Below are 16,132 nucleotides of genomic sequence, written 5' to 3' on the forward strand. Positions count from 1 at the left end.
CTTGACTCTTTTATAATCTCCATTCCCACATTGCCTGAGTATTTGCCACCTGCTACCTGTGTGGCCTTGGACAAGTTGCTTAACCTCTCTGCTCCTCAGTTCCCTTTTCTGTAAAATAGATGAAACGGCAGTATCTGTCACAAAGTACTGTTGAGTGGAATTAAATATTACACAAAAGGCACCTGGAACAGTGCCTGGCTGCGGTAAGCAGCCAATACATGTAAGCTGTCATTGCTGCCATTACATATTGAAAAACAAGATGTTTCTTAATGTATCATCCCTACTGCTGTTATATCTTTTAAATCACCACACCTGGCGTTTCCCCACCCCAGCCCTTCTCTCCGGGGTTGGTGACGGTTTGCTCTCCTGCCCTTTCCACCAGAATGGACGTCTCTCAAGACAGTCTGTTTCTTGCATCTCTGCTCCTTGGCACCTAGCAGGGTGGCTAGTTCAAAATCAACCCTCTGTCAATGTTTGCCAAATGAGTTAATGAACACACAAAAAGTTAATTACGTGTCCACATTTTTTAGATTATTAGAAAATAATGGCATCAGAATGAGTGACTTTTCATGTGCCTCTTTTCAGAAAAGAAAATATAAACATCTTTCAGATCAGAGTTTTCACTTCTCAAATCCCATCTCTGTCACGTTTAAGGTGTGTGACCCTGGGCTAATGATTATTTTCTGTCCATCAGTCTCCTCATCTGTAAAATGAGGAGAACAACAATATCTGCATTATGTTAAGACTAATTTTTATAAAGCACTTTAAAAAGAGCTTGTTTAGGCAGGGCGTGGTGGTTCATGCCTGAAATCCCAGCACTTTGGGAGGCTGAGGTGGGCGGATCACCTGAGGTCAGGAGTACAAGACCAGTCTGGCCAACATAGTGAAATCCCATCTCTACTAAAAAATACAAAAAAAATTAGCCAGGCTTGGTGGCGCATGCCTGTAGTCTCAGCTAATTGGGAGGCTAAGGCAGGAGAATCACTTGAACCCAGGAGGTGGCGGTTGCAGTGAGCTGGGATCAGACCACCGTACTCCAGCCCGGTTGACAGAGTGAGACTCTGTCTCAGAAAAACAATAAAAATAAAAAGAGTTTGTTTAAATATCAGTTAAATAAAATTAGAGATCCCTTTTAAGTCCATAGTCCTTAATTGAGCCTTACAGATATTCATTAAAAAAAATCTTTATTTGGTTTTAGTCTATTTATAGTAATTTGCTTTTATAAATTTATCTATTTCATTTTTGCATGTTCAACTTGTTTTAATAAATACTTTTCCATTTTATCTTTTCTTAAAACAAAATAAGGAAAATAAGTGCTAGCACAAAGGAGATGCTTCTGGAAAAGTCCGTGGCCTAAAAAGGGTGATAGACTCCCCAAAAACACCTCCCACACAGCCCATATGGTTTCTTAACCTGAGTCAGCCTGAGATAGAGGCTGGGATCTAACACCGCAATGACACATCCAAGCACTTTACTGAGCACCTGCTCCTGGGACATGGGACACACTCCTGCCAAGCCAGCAGTTCCTGAAGAGCATTATGGGTGCCCACTGTGTGTACAAGGGGACTCCGGGGGGTACCAAGCACTGTTTTATTACTTGTGAGATTATGTTAGTGTCTTTTAGAAAAACACATAACTAGTATAACACCCATGATCTCACTGATGTTATTGTTTAGGACAAAGCTAATTTCCAAAAGGCAGCCTATTTGATTTTAAAGTAGTAAGTGAATGACAGCATGGGTGGCACACAAGCTGAGGGAAACACTGCTGGCCCTAGCTGTGGGGATGCAAACTGCCCTGCTCTGCAAAGCACAGCAGCCTGACTGAGGCGACAAAGACACATGTGCAAATGATAAAACCACACTGCGAACAGAGACTGCAAAGAGGCACCCGACAAATGCTGTACAGACACGCTTGAGAAAAGGAGAGGCGGGGTCACTGGATCTGGGTGGCCTCCTGGAAAGAGGATACCTGGACCGCTACTTAACAGATACATAAGAGAGGAGCATTCTCTTTGGAGGGGCCATTGGGGCAGTGGCATGGAAGGGGAGGGGGTGGGGTGAGGACAGGGAGGAGATGGGAAGCACGCACATAATTCAAGATGGTTCAAGGCAAGAAAAGGGGATGAGCATGGTGGCTGAGTGTGGAGAGTGGGGGAAGCTGCATGAGGAACAGGATAGGGGAGACGGGCAGGGGGGTCAATCGGGAAAGGCCCTGGGTATTGGCTGAGTTTGGATCTTTATTCTGAAGCTGACCGGGGCACTAGGTCATGGCCGTGGTGCCGTCTATGCTACCCTGATGAGGGGAGGATTGTTAGAGACAGATGCTTGTTCTTAGGTACTGCAAGGAAAAATTAGCATTCAGACAAAATGTTTTCTTAGCAAGGCAATTTTACTTACTACAGAAAGGGTGCTCTGGTTAGCTATCTTGCTATGAGAATACAATGAACAAAGGAAAGGCAGGCATATTTATTCTTTATGCATTGGGTCTTTACTGCTGTGTCTGATCTCTGTTGGTTGGAACTAGACTTCACAATTTAAACTGAACTTGATAGGCTAACAACTTAAAACTTTTCTCAGTAGGTAAAGGCAATAGAGAACAAAGGAAAAGAGGAAGTCTAAATGAGGAAGGGGCATAGGCCGAGAGCTGGGACATCCCTGTGAGCACGTCCAGCACAGATATCTTGGTTAAAGTACAAGGACATAGAATTTACTACATGCTTGTGAGCATGTCTAACAGCTACATAGGATAGGGCTTAACAAAGGGTTATTAGCAAAAGTAAGAAGGCTTTGAAGAAAGTTAGTCTTTAAAACAAACTATTATTTCCAGCATTCATTATTATTATTCTTTAACAAGAAGAGAAATTTTAAAGAGGAACTTTTAACTTTCTTTTCTTTTCTTTTCTTTTCTTTTTGAAACAGTCCCACTCTGTTGCTCAGGCTGGAGTAAAGTGGCACAATCTCAGCCCACTGCAACCTCCACCACCCAGGTTCAAGCGATTCTCCTGCCTCAGCCTCCTGAGTAGCTGGGACTACAGGTACACACCACCATGCTCGGCTAATTTTTGTAATTTTAGTAGAGATAGGGTTTCACCATGTTGGTCAGGCTTGTCTCGAACTCCTGACATCATGATCCACCCGCCTCGGCCTCCCAAAGTGCTGGGATTACAGGCGTGAGCCACTGCACCCAGCCGGAACTTTTTACTTTCTACAGGGAGAAGACAGGGAGTCACTGGAGGCTGGCTGCAGGCGCAGTTTTGAAAGAGAATGTGAGGATTCAGTGATGAATGGGTTAGAAGGGTAGGAGAAAGAAAAGGATCAATAAGAAGCCGATGCCACCATGTCATGCTTGAGGCCACTGACTTATCCTTAACTAAAAATGGGAGACAGATGTCACTGGTCAGTTCTGCTTGGGAGACATTGAGTTTGTGGGGAGACATTGAGTTTGTGGTAAGACGTCCAGGGAGAATGCCCATGAGGCTGGAGGAAATGCGTGCCTGCAGCCGGGAGGAGAGGTCACACAGTCAGGGGACAGGGAGGAGGCCAGGAGGGAATCCTGCAGCCTGAGTCTATCAAAAGCGCAATCAGAAAAAAGAAAGGAGGCACTGGAGGGGAGGGAGGGGGAGGAGCTGTGGTCCCGGAAGTCATCCCTGCTCTCCACTCGTCCAGCATCTTCTTCCTGAGTAGAAGAGTCCACTAAAGCCAGGTGCAGCGGTGCTCACATGCCTTCCCAGCCTCTCAGCCCCTACCTGAGGATCTGCAAACTAAGTGTCCCTGCACTTACTCTTTGAAACCAGGCAAATAGATCACACTGCTGGAGCCAGAAGCCTCGCCCACAAGGAGCCCCTCGGGTTCAGGTCAGCTGAGAACCATGGGTTGCTAATGCACTCCATTAGGCACCACAGAATCTTTTAGGAGCAGGCTGCCTCCAGAATTCGCCTTGCCCAGCTGGCGTTCAGTGGAAACACAGAGGCAAGGGCCGGGCCAGAGGGTAGGCACAGTTGCCCTGGGGAGGACAGAGACCAGAGCTCTCCCTTCCCTAGGCCTGGCTTCCAAGGAAGAGTGAGGACACACGCTTCTGTGGCAGGCAGAGTTGTAATGCACAGCTCAGCAGTGGTGGAAGGTCACCAATGGCCAGTCGCACAGCAGTCACCACCCTACTCACCAACTGGTGAGCTGTGGATAATGGGGTTGTTTCTGCAAACCCCATTAGGAAATTATGAACTGGCTTTCAATAAATAACAGTAGAGAAGTCGCTAATAAGCAATTAGAAACTGTGCCTCCCTGCCACCTTGGGAAGGGTCTGCAAACTGAAGCCAACCTGTGGTATGAAGATCCAAATGCTCCTGAGGTCCACGGAGAACGGTGCCAGGATGCTGGCCAGGCGGCACACCATGCTGCCGCTTCCGACAGCCAGCGACCTGGAAACAGAGGAGAGAGGCCGAGACAAGTAAGGCACAAGTGACGTGGGGAGTGAGGGACCTGCTTCCTGCAGCTCCTCTTCCACCCTCCCCAGCGAGGATAAGGGTGTTCAGGCACCGCATTGCAACGTGTCGCTCAGCCTCGACGGCCCCGTGAGATTATAATAGCACATTTTAACTCGACTTTTTCTATCTTCCAATATGTGTGGGTACACAGATACTTACCATTGTTATGACTGCCTGCAGTGTTCAGTGCAGTTACATGGTGTGGAGGATCACAGCTGAGGAGCAAGCAACACGCTGTACCACACAGCCTGGGTAGTAGGCTAGGCCATCTACGTTTGTATAAGTTCACTCTGTGATGTTCTGACAACCACAAATCACCAAAGGATGCATTTCTCAAAACATATGCCCATCATTAGGCAACACATGACCATAAAAATATGTAAGCTTGAAAATAATTTTACTTAGTTTTCAAGAATCACAATACCTACATTGTGTGAAACAGTGGTGTATACAAGCATGCACATAATTCAAGATAATTCAAGACATAAAAAGGGGCCCGGTGTGGTGGCTACACCTGTAATCCCAGCACTTTGGGAGACCAAGGTGGGCGGATCTGGCCTACATGGTAAAACTCTGTTTCTACCCAAAATACAAAAGTTAGCCGGGTGTGGTGGTACGTGCCTATAATCCCAGCTACTTGGGAGGCTGAGGCAGGAGAATCGCTCAAACTCGGGAGGCAGAGGTTACAGTGACCTGAGATCAAGCCATTGTACTCCAGTCTGGGTAACAAGAGTGAAATTCTGTCTCAAAAAAAAAAAAAAAAGTCAAAAAAAGGTAGGGGTGTGGAGGTAAGCCATCCTTCATCTGCTGTGCAGATCAGACCCTTATGTGTATTGGTCCAGACTAATATTGAGAATAATAAGGAATTTGTTTCAGGTAGGGAGTGGGAATAAGGAATTTGTTTCAGGTAGGGAGAGAACAAAGTATCTGTATACCTGTGGAGTATTCTATTTCAACTTTGCAGAGTCAAGAAATATCTTTTTTTTTTTTTTTGAGACAGAATCTTGCTTTGTCGCCAGGTGCCAGGCTGCAGTGCAGTGGCGCAATCTTGGCTCATTGCAAACTCCGCCTCCCGGGTTCAAGCAATTCTCCTGCCTCAGCCTCCCGAGTAGCTGGAACTACAGGTGCAAGCCACTATGCCCCGCTAATTTTTGTATTTTTTTAGTAGAGACAGGGTTTCACCATGTTGGCCAGGATGGTCTCGATCTTTTGACCTCGTGATCCACCCGCCTCGGTCTCCCAAAGTGCTGGGATTATAGGCATGAGTCACCGCACCCGGCCAAGTCAAGAAATATCTTAATGTGCTCTTCTTTAAAGGTTACTTAGAGAAATCGTATAGAATGTTAATAAGGAAAGACTGTTCCTTTATGCAAGTAAGTACTTCTTTAAATTAATGATGCCTCAACTTTTCTGGGTCACGCACATTTATAAAAAACTAATAAAAGGTGTGGCATTCTTCTGAGAAAGAAATCATATATAAGTAAAGTTTTGCATGCAGTGTTAGGGTGTTTAGGGAGCTCATAGAGCTGGTTAAAGATTTCCTATGTTAAATATTTACATACCAGATTTGTTTAAGGTCATGTATCTGTGGTTGTAAACCAACAACCAATCCAACAAAAAAATCTTTAAAAAGACTATAATATTCATAATTGTAATGCACACTGACATTATTTGATTGGATTGTCACCTTTTTAGCATATAACATTCGTTCACTCAGCACATGTGTGTCAAGAGTCTAATACATGCCAGACACTGCATGGATCTGGTCCAATCTGGATTCTGAACTGGGAAAATCTGCAGCTTTTCCTGGCTTAGCAGAAATCCACCTGAGAGGCCAGAAGGGTCCCACAGGACATGCCAAAGACATTCTCCCTGATTTAGAGCAGCTTCTTCCCTGGGTCAGCCACAAGGGAGCCAAAGCTACAACATGAATTGGCGATTACATAACTTGACTCTATTGCATTCAACTAGTTTCCACCATTGTCACCCCGTAAGTGCTAGAATGTAATCTGTTATTCTGCCTGCCACGTTTACAATATGATCTGAGAAGAGTTCACAAAGTCCTTACCCCAAAATACCTTCTTCCCTTCTGCTGCTAAAGCTCTACTGCTGGCAACCATCCCTGGCTAATGTTAAGCACTGTCTCCCATAAAAATTCTCGTGTATTTCACTGGGTGGCAGAAAGGGCCAAAAGATGTGGATCTGAGTTCTGATGGGTCACTAACCAGCCAGGTGCCTTTGGCCACGACCCTAATCTTGTCTGAATCTCAGTTCCAAAACCTGTAAAATGGACAGAAGATGTATTTATTTTTAGACTGCTCCCCCAAGCACTCTGGGTGACCTAGAGGGAAAGTAGGAAGGAAGCAGAAAAACTCTACTCTCAGACAGCTGGGCTAAGAGACAATTACACCGGGAGTTATTCCTCTGCTATTCTATACCCCTGGCCACACATTAGTCTGATACACTTTTTCTTAGATATATGTGTGTACCTACTCTATGTATCCATTCTTCCATCCATCCATCCATCCATCCATCCATCCATCCATCCATCCATTTATCTGTCTACAGCCAACACAAATGTACTTACCCATCCTGGTCCACAGGGCGGCCTGCCCTAGCATTTCAACAGGCAGGTGTGTGGGCATGGAAAATTCCCAGGGAAATATTTATGCTATCTCTTGACTAATGGATTTTCCAATTCGTATATCCCTCCTTCTTGTGGAGACGAGGAGGAGACACCTCTGGGCTGGTATTATGTGGACTTATCTCTACAGAAAGTCACTTGCCTTTCAAACTTGTAGCACTTGACAAATAATATACTCCTAAAAGGGATAAATCCACTAGCTGAGCAGTTAGATTTTTAGAAAAAGTTTCCTGTGAGAAAACTTAATATCTTGTTTGTGTATTTGTTGTCATTAAGATTGGGTCTTTAATAGGCTAAGAAATTGTCCAAGCTCACTAACAAATTTTTTCCCTTAGAAAATAAAAACTTGGCCAGGCGTGGTGGCTCACGCCTGTAATCCCAGCACTTTGGGAGGCTGAGGCGGGTAGATCACAAGGTCAAGAGATCGAGACCATCCTGACCAACATAGTGAAACCCTGTCTCTACTAAAAATACAAAAAATTAGCTGCGCGTGGTGGCGCATGCCTGTCGTCCCAGCTACTCAGGAGGCTGAGGCAGGAGAATTGCTTGAACCTGGGAGGCGGAGGTTGCAGTGAGCCGAGATGGCGCCACTGCACTCCAGCCTGGCACCTGGCAAAGGAACAAGACTCTGTTTCAAAAAAAAAGAAAAGAAAAACTTATATTTGATAAAGCAGGCGTTAGGAAAATGCCACGTGGAGGATTTAAGGGTGGACTGCCAATGGGAAACTATTATGAAACTTCAGAGGGAGATCTGTAGGGCAAATGTCTCTTGGCTGCAGTGTGACCCTATTTACACTTTAAAATACAAGATCATGTTGCAAAGAAAGACTCAAAAAGTCCGATGGGCCGGGCGCAGTGGCTCACACCTGTAATCCTAGCACTTTGGGAGGCCAAGGCCGGTAGACCACTTGAGGTCAGGCGTTCAAGACCAGACTGGCCAACATGGTGAAGCCCTCTCTCTACTAAAAATACAAAAATCAGCTGGGTGTGGTGGTGCGTGCCTATAATCCCAGCTCATCAAGAAGCTGAGGCATGAGAATCACTTGAACCCAAGAAGCAGAGGTTGCAGTGAGCCAAGATCATGCCACTGCACTCCAGCCTGGGTGACAGAGTCAGACTCTGTCTCAAAAAAAAAAAACAAACAAGCAAAAAAACAAGTCCAATGGAGAATCAGAGAAAGGATGGCTTCCCTTTATAGCTGGGGAACCAGCTGTGCGTCTTGCACCAGGTACTTGATCTCCCTGCTCTCAGCTGTCTTATCTGGACATGAGAGCTACAACGAGAACTGTGGTTTACAAAGAATGCTCTGTAAAGGCCTTGAAGCTCTGCTGCAGGACCCTGGAGCAAGAAGGCAGGAGCACTGGGGGGATTCCAGTTTCCCCAGCAGAGCTTCCACAAAGGACCTCTGTCCTCTTCACCACATAAAGAGTTTCCAAGTAAAACTTATTTGGAAAAGCTTTTTAAAAGCTTGAAAGTCCCTGAGGTTCCCAAATCAGTGGGAATCACATTAGACATTCCCAAAGATGGGATGCGGCAACTTGGAGTCACCTGCAGGCTTATTAAAAATCCCGAGTCCCGGTCGGGCATGGTGGCTGACACCTGTAATACCAGCACTTTGGGAGGTTGAGGCAGGTGGATCACAAGGTCAGAAGTTTGAGACCAGCCTGATCAACATGGTGACACCCCATCTCTACTAAAAATACAAAAATTAGCCTGACGTGGTGGTGCACACCTGTAATCCCAGCTACTCAGAAGCCTGAGGCAGGAGAATCACTTGAACCTGGAAGGCCGAGTTTGCAGTGAGCCAAGATCGTGCCACTGCCCTCCAGCCTGGGTGACAGAGCGAGACTCCATCTCAAAAAAAAAGAAAAAAAAAAAAAATCCCGAGTCTCATTCTTGGATTGATCCAGCAAGTCTGGTATAAGGACCCAAGACTGGTATTTTTTATGAAATGCCTCAATGACTGTTATGAGCTGCCAGATTTGAGGGCTCCAGATAAGGTGATCTTCTCAGGGAGCCAATGACTGCTGGCGTTATGGGCTGAGTTGTGCCTACCAAAGTTCAAGTGTTGAAGTCTCAACCCCCAGTACTTTATGACATAATGGCATATCTAGATAAGGTCTTTGAAGAGGTGATTAAGTTAAAATGAGGCTGTTAGGGTGAGGCCCTAATCCAATATGGCTGATGTCTTATAAGAAGAGAGAGGGAGACCAGCGGTGCACACAGAGGTAAGACCCGAGAGGACATAGCAAGAGGGCGCCACCTGAAGACCACAGAGAGAGGCCTCAGGAGAATCCAAACCTGCCGATACCTTGTTCTTGGGCTTCAGCCTCCGGAACTGTGAGAAAATAAATTCCTATTGTTTAAGCCACCCAGCCTGTGGTATTTTGTAACAGCAGCCCAAGCCGACTAACACAACTGGCATCAGAACATCGAGAGACACATCCTGAGAAATTAGGATTTGAGTCAATACAGAGACTCAGTGAAAGTCTATGGTACTTGAAACTTAAAATGTTTTTGGAATAATAGAGTCTTATTTCAGGATAATTTGTTTGATATCCTTACTAATAAGGTACAACGCCTCAGACTCAGAATTAGCATCAGCATGTCATTTTCCCATCTCAGATATCCAGGTAACTTCTATGAAAAAAATCCAGCATTTACATGTAAAGGCCAAATACAATGAAATGACACACAAGTGAAAAAATAACAGGGAAACAACCAGAAAATAATCCATCCTTACCTTACAATGGTTGGATACAGCTCAGCTGTATAAAGATAAATGAGGCCAAACGCTGCCCCGATGGCAAATTTTCCAACCATAGCTGTTGCCACACCCAAAACATAATGTTTCTGAAAATAATTTAGCAAAATAGATCATCACAAGTAATATTTTTAAAGGAAAATATAAAATCTTTAAAATAACTATTTAAAACATTTTAATTCCTTCAGTATTTTTTCAGAACAATGAAGAGCCATATTTTTCTGTTTGAATATATTAAGCTCTACTCAAAGTCTGTAAAAGCTTTCCATCTTTATGGAATGTAGAGGAAAGAATGAGTGTGCCTCTCCTCTCCGCCCACTTTGGAGGGTTTGAACTGTGATAAAAGCCAGGTGGGAAGACTGTTTTGGAAGGAGACACGCCCAGACAGTGCCGGTGGCACCAAGAATTTCCACACTCCTTCTGGAACTGATCCAACAGAATGAATCAAGGAGCCATAAAAACAACTGTGGGCTGGGCCCAGTGGCTCACACATGTAATCCCAGCACTTTAGGAGGCTAAGGTAGGAGAATTACTTGAGGCCAAGAGTTTTAGACCAGCCAGGGCAACAGAGCAAGACCCCATTTCTACAAAATCAAAAACAAAACAATTAGCTGTGTGTGATGGTATATGCCTGTGGTCCCAGCTACTGGAGAAGCCAGGAGTTTGAGACTAGAGAGAGCTATAATCACACCACTGCACTTCAGCTTGGGTGACAGAGTGAGATCTTGTCTCTGTTTAATCTATTTATTAAAAAACAACAACAACAGCCGGGCGCGGTGGCTCAAGCCTGTAATCCCAGCACTTTGGGAGGCCGAGGCGGGTGGATCGCGAGGTCAAGAGATCGAGACCATCCTGGTCAACATGGTGAAATCCCGTCTCTACTAAAAATACAAAAAAAAATTAGCTGGGCATGGTGGCACGTGCCTGTAATCCCAGCTACTCAGGAGGCTGAGGCAGGAGAATTGCCTGAGCCCAGGAGACGGAGGTTGCGGTGAGCCGAGATCGCGCCATTGCACTGCAGCCTGGGTAACAAGAGCAAAACTCTGTCTCAAAAAAAAAAAAACAACAACAACTTGTACCCTTTGTGGCAGTAATTCCTGGCTTATAAAGTATCTTCAGGAAATAATTTGGAAGTGATAACTGAATTATTAGTACAGACTTTTTGTTTGTTTGTTTGTGGCTGATATATTCCTCAACAGCAAAACCTTTATCTCTACCTCAGTTTCTATCCTACCTCATGTGTTCCACTTCCAGAGGTAACTAACAAAGACACCCCATATTCCAAAATCTCCCTCCTCCCCGACCTGCCAGCTGGATGCTGAGACCCAGGGTGGCCTTGGGGCTCACCTGTTAAGGAAGGCAGTGCCTCTGTCAGCCTGCGTCCCTGAATGACTCCGTGGACCTGAACACCCACTCACCACTCCCACTTTGGCCAACCAGGCCAACCGTAGAACTTTCTATGAGCAGGTGACAAACATCCTTTCTGTTAAGTCACTGAGATTCTGGACCGTCTCTATTAAAGCAGCTAATGTCACCTTAATTACAACTGTGGATATTATTTGTTAATTAGTATTTGTATTGTGTTGGCATTATCATTTGGGGAAAATTTTATTGAAGGGAAGAAATCTGTGGTTGTGGGTTAGTGCTCTATTTCTAGAAATCTCCATCAGCCTCTTTCTCATCTTCCCTATTACTATAGAACTCAAAGGTTCTGGTGTTCCCCAACTCTTCACCAACCTAAAGGCAGCTGCCAACTACTCAACTGTCATAACTGCAAACTACTTTTTAAAAGGTGTGGATGAAGTTCCCTCAAATTGGCAGAGACTTCCTTGTCCTGAATAGTTTTATTGCATTGTGAGTTGTGTATCAATCACCTGGAAATTTAATTACATAAAATATTTGGCTCATCAATCCTAATCATTAAGTAAAGTGCTACTATAAAAGGAAGTCACTCGTTAGCTTAAATTACATTTCAAACCATATGCAAAACTTAAAATGCTTTGCTCTAAATGCTGATATACTATTGCTTAGTGATTATATAATCACAAGAGAACATTAAATAAAATATTTTAAGTACTGTTATAGTGACATTTTCCAAATCAAGAATTTAAAAACAGGTCTGATAACATCTTTTTGGGGCAGAGAGGAAGAATTCTGGATGCAAAAGGTATTTTGGGGGGATGCAGTTTGCCAAAATATAGAAGTATGAAAACCATTTCAGTAGTTTCTGGGCAGCGTTTCTCACTAAGAAATTGTTTTTAAAAACAAGCTCCTCGGGGTGTTTATACATACCAGACACTGGAAACTACTAATCTCCTGCAATGAAAAACAGAATAGTGAAAATCTAAGAGTCCTGAATACCTGACTCATATCCTTCAGATGTCTCCATGGCTGCCTCCCTTATTCAGGTTTCTGATCACATGTCACCTCCTCTGAGGGGCACATCATCCTTGACCACCCTAGACAAAAGAGGACACACACCTGCCCTGTGCCCACTTGTTACGCTTACGGAAACCTGATGCACTATGTGTTCCCTACACCTGGCACATAAAAGATGGTGGGTATCTGCCGAACTAATAAATGAGTGAATGTTCAATATGATGATGATGCTGGAAGGTGTGATAGACTTTCCTCACACAAAATTATTGCCTTTACAAAATACAACACTGGTCATCTCTGGGAATTGGATTGTGGACTTTTTATTTGTTGAGATGGAGTCTCACTCTATCACCCAGGCTGGAGTACAATGGCTTGATCATAGCTCACTGCAGCCTTAAACTCCTGAACTCATGCCATCCTCCCACCTAAGCCTCTTGATCTGCTGTTTTATAAGTGTGAGTCACTGCACCCAGGTCGGGCTTTTTTTTTTTTTGACATTTTTCTCATTAAATTTTCTATAATTAACATATATTACTTACATAACGGAAAAAGAATTTTTTAAAGAAAACATATTTTTAAGTATTATATACGCTGTCCAATTCATACTCTGAATTGACCTTCATACTTAACTGTAATAAGCTAAAATTCTTCCCATCAAACTGTCACAGTATAACCAACAATTCCGTAAATAAAACATACAATAACTCACCTGGGGGATCACCATAATGACACCACAAGCCAGTGCACTGCAGAAAAGGGCGAAAACCAGGACTGTTCTCCTCCCGACCTTGTCCATGGCGATGCACACGAAAGTGTAGGCAGGAATTTCCACTACACCTGTCATTGAGCAAGCAGGCCCTCTATAAGGCTAAGGCATCTGGCTGCACAAGGGGACCCTGCCTTCTAGCCCACCACCCAAAAGCCATGAGTAGCCCTTTCCTCACTTCTAGGGGCCTTTAGAAACTCTCAGAATTGCTGTGAGGCAGCGGGCCCCTCCATTTTTAAACTCACTGCAGCGAGGGTAAGCATTTCCTGTGAAATGCTCTAATGCTCATAATCCACCTGGCACCTGCAAATGGCACAAAACCAGAGCCCAAATTCCCACCAGCCCCAAATCATCTCCAGAGATAAAAACTTATTGAGAAATTTCACAGCAGAGAACTATTAAGCAGAAGCAGCCATCTGCAAGAATACTAATGGCAAGGATACAGACATGAAAAATCCAAAACAGTAGCTAATATAAAACCATGTGTGTTTGTCTTTGGAAACATTTTTGTATTTATGAGATTGCCCAGTTTTTTGAGAATTTGTATCTTTGGCAAAAGTAAGAAACTATGCCATGAAGATCTAAACTTCTAGCCTGCCTAAGCTTCCGCATCCACACTCCACCCCACCTGATCCACCTACCACTGGCCACTCTGTTCTAGGGATACTGCACCATCCCAGATTGTCATAGAGAATGGGTTTGAAGTCAAGACAGGCTCTTTCTATAAACTTGTTAGTTTGCTTCAAAAAAAAAAGAGTAAATCTTTTTTTCTTAAAACGACTTCTCTCATAATTCCTGCTGAGCTATAATAAAACAGATGTGTCTGCTGAGGAAATCAAAAAGAAAACCAGATGTGTCATCAGAGTGCTTTTGAGAAGGCACAATACCTATGTGTAAAAATTTAGAAGCAAGATGTTTTGAGGATAATATAAAAATACAGGCAGCCTACACAGAAATAACCAGGAGTTAAGACTAGATGGATAAAAAGAGGTTTCTAATATTTCTCTCACATTTTAGTTCAAATTTGGTTTATACTAAGAGACACATCTCAAGCTATCAAAAGCAATCTACCCTGCCATTGAAAGACGTATGACAACGTAAATTATAGTTGCATGTATTTAAAAGTTATTTTGCCAACTAAAATTTCTAAATTAAGGACACCTAAAGGTTGAGAGATGCCAGATAGCCAAGGCATATGAAATTTTAAAGGGAAAGCAACTTATAAAGAACAACATATAGTGAGTGATCTCATTTGTGTTAAAATATAAAACATTTATATGCACAAGCATATGGAAATGCATAGAAATAGATCTAATCAGCATGGGACTTTTGGCCTGCTTCGTTTTCGACCTGGGCCAGTTCACCCCTTTTTAGGCAACCTGGTGGTCCCCCATTCCCGGGAGGTCACCATATTGATGCCGAAGTTAGTGCAGACACCAAATTGGTATAGCTCACTACAGCCCAGAACTCCTGAGCGCAAGCAATTCCCCTACCTCAGCCTCCCGTGCCACCATGTCTGGCACAAATGCATAGAAATAGATCTGAAAAGGTACAAGCCAAACATTATAGACGTCACCCCTGGAAAGAATTCTGGGCTGGGGATGGGTATGAAGAAGGTGAGCAAGGATAGAAGGCAGAAATGGAGCAATTAAATTATTCTGATGCATTTTTTTTTTTTCAAATGGAAAAATACAAGGAGTCTTCAAAAAGGTCATGGATGTCCGGATGCTGGATTACGCATAGATTATGCCTGTAATCCCAGTACTTTGGGAGGCCGAGATGGGCAGATCACCTGAGATTAGGAGTTTGAGACCAGCCTGGCCAACATGGTGAAACCCTGTCTCTATGAAAATACAAAAATGAGCCAGGCCTGGTGGCATGCACCTGTAATCCCAGCTACTTGGAAGGCTGAGACAGGAGAATTGCTTGAACCCAGGAAGCAAAGGGTGCAGTGAGCTGAGATAGCACCACTGCACTCCAGCCTGAGTAACAGAGCAAGGCTCTGTCTCAAAAAAAAAATTTTTTTTCATGAAAAGTGCAAATTATGAAAAACCTAGGCATTGTTTTTTCAGATTTTTTTCTGCACCAAAAGAAACTTGTACTAACTTCTTAGAACACGTCTGAAGAGGAGCTAGTTTGAGGCACTGAGAAGAAGAAATCAGTTTGAAAAGAGCTCCCACTAGAGCAACATGGATTCTGCTAAAATTGAAGCAAGAACAAACATCAAATTTCTGGTGAAAGTTGGATGGAAGAATGGTGAAATCATTGATGCTTTACGAAAAGTTTATGGACACAATGCCCCAAATAAATCATAAGTTTACAAATGGAGAACTTATTTTAAGAAAGAACAAGACGATATTGAAGATGAAGCCCACAGTGGCAGAGCAATCACATCGAAGTAAAAAAATACATCTTGTTGAGGCCCTAATTGACAAGGACTGAGATTAATAGAAAAAGCAATAGTCAATACCATAGACACCTTAATTAATCTGGCTTACAGAATTCTGACTGAAAAATTAAAGTTGAGCAAACTTTCCACGCAATGGGTCCCAAAACAGTTGTGCCCAGATCAGCTGCAAAGGGCAGAACTTTCATTGGAAATTTTAAACAAGTGGGATCAAGGCCCTGAAGCATTTCTTGGAAGAACTTTAACAGGAGATGAAACACAGTTTTACCAGTGTGTTTCTGAAGACAAAGCTCAACCAAAGCAATGGCTACCAAGGGGTGGCCGTGGTCCAGTCAAAGCAAAAGTGGACCAGTCAAGAGCAAAGATCATGACAACATTTTTTGGGGATGGTCAAGGCATTTTGCTTGTTAACTTTCTAGAAGGCCAAAGAATGAAAATATCTGCTTATGATGAGAGTGTTTTGAGAAAGTTAGCCAAAGCTTTTGTAGAAAAATGCCTGGGAAAACATCACCAGGGAGTCCTTCTCCTCCATAACAATGGCCCCGCTCATTCCTCTCATCAAAGGCAATTTTGCAAGAGTTTTAATGGGAAAGCACTAGGCAGCCACCTTACAGTTCTCATGGTGGTTCCTTCTGACTTCTTTCTGTTTCCTAATCTTAAAAAAATCTGTACATGACACCCATTTT

At 43.6% G+C, this 16,132-nt stretch overlaps 1 protein-coding gene across 1 annotated transcript in view; it reads right to left on the reverse strand.

Annotated features, from left to right (window-relative positions):
- The window catches only part of SLC22A16 (solute carrier family 22 member 16), a 49,809-nt gene that overhangs the window by 2,579 nt on the left and 31,098 nt on the right, over window positions 1–16,132 (reverse strand). Inside the window, exons 5-7 of the mRNA XM_017497435.2 lie at window positions 12,983–13,110; window positions 9,874–9,983; window positions 4,321–4,420 (exon numbers count right to left, since the gene is read on the reverse strand). Coding sequence (XP_017352924.1) covers window positions 4,321–4,420; window positions 9,874–9,983; window positions 12,983–13,110 — 338 coding nt within the window. The remainder of the gene's footprint in view (window positions 1–4,320; window positions 4,421–9,873; window positions 9,984–12,982; window positions 13,111–16,132) is intronic.

The sequence above is a fragment of the Cebus imitator genome, unplaced genomic scaffold, assembly GCF_001604975.1.
Source record: "Cebus imitator isolate Cc_AM_T3 unplaced genomic scaffold, Cebus_imitator-1.0 Scaffold231, whole genome shotgun sequence".
Lineage (NCBI taxonomy): Eukaryota > Metazoa > Chordata > Mammalia > Primates > Cebidae > Cebus > Cebus imitator.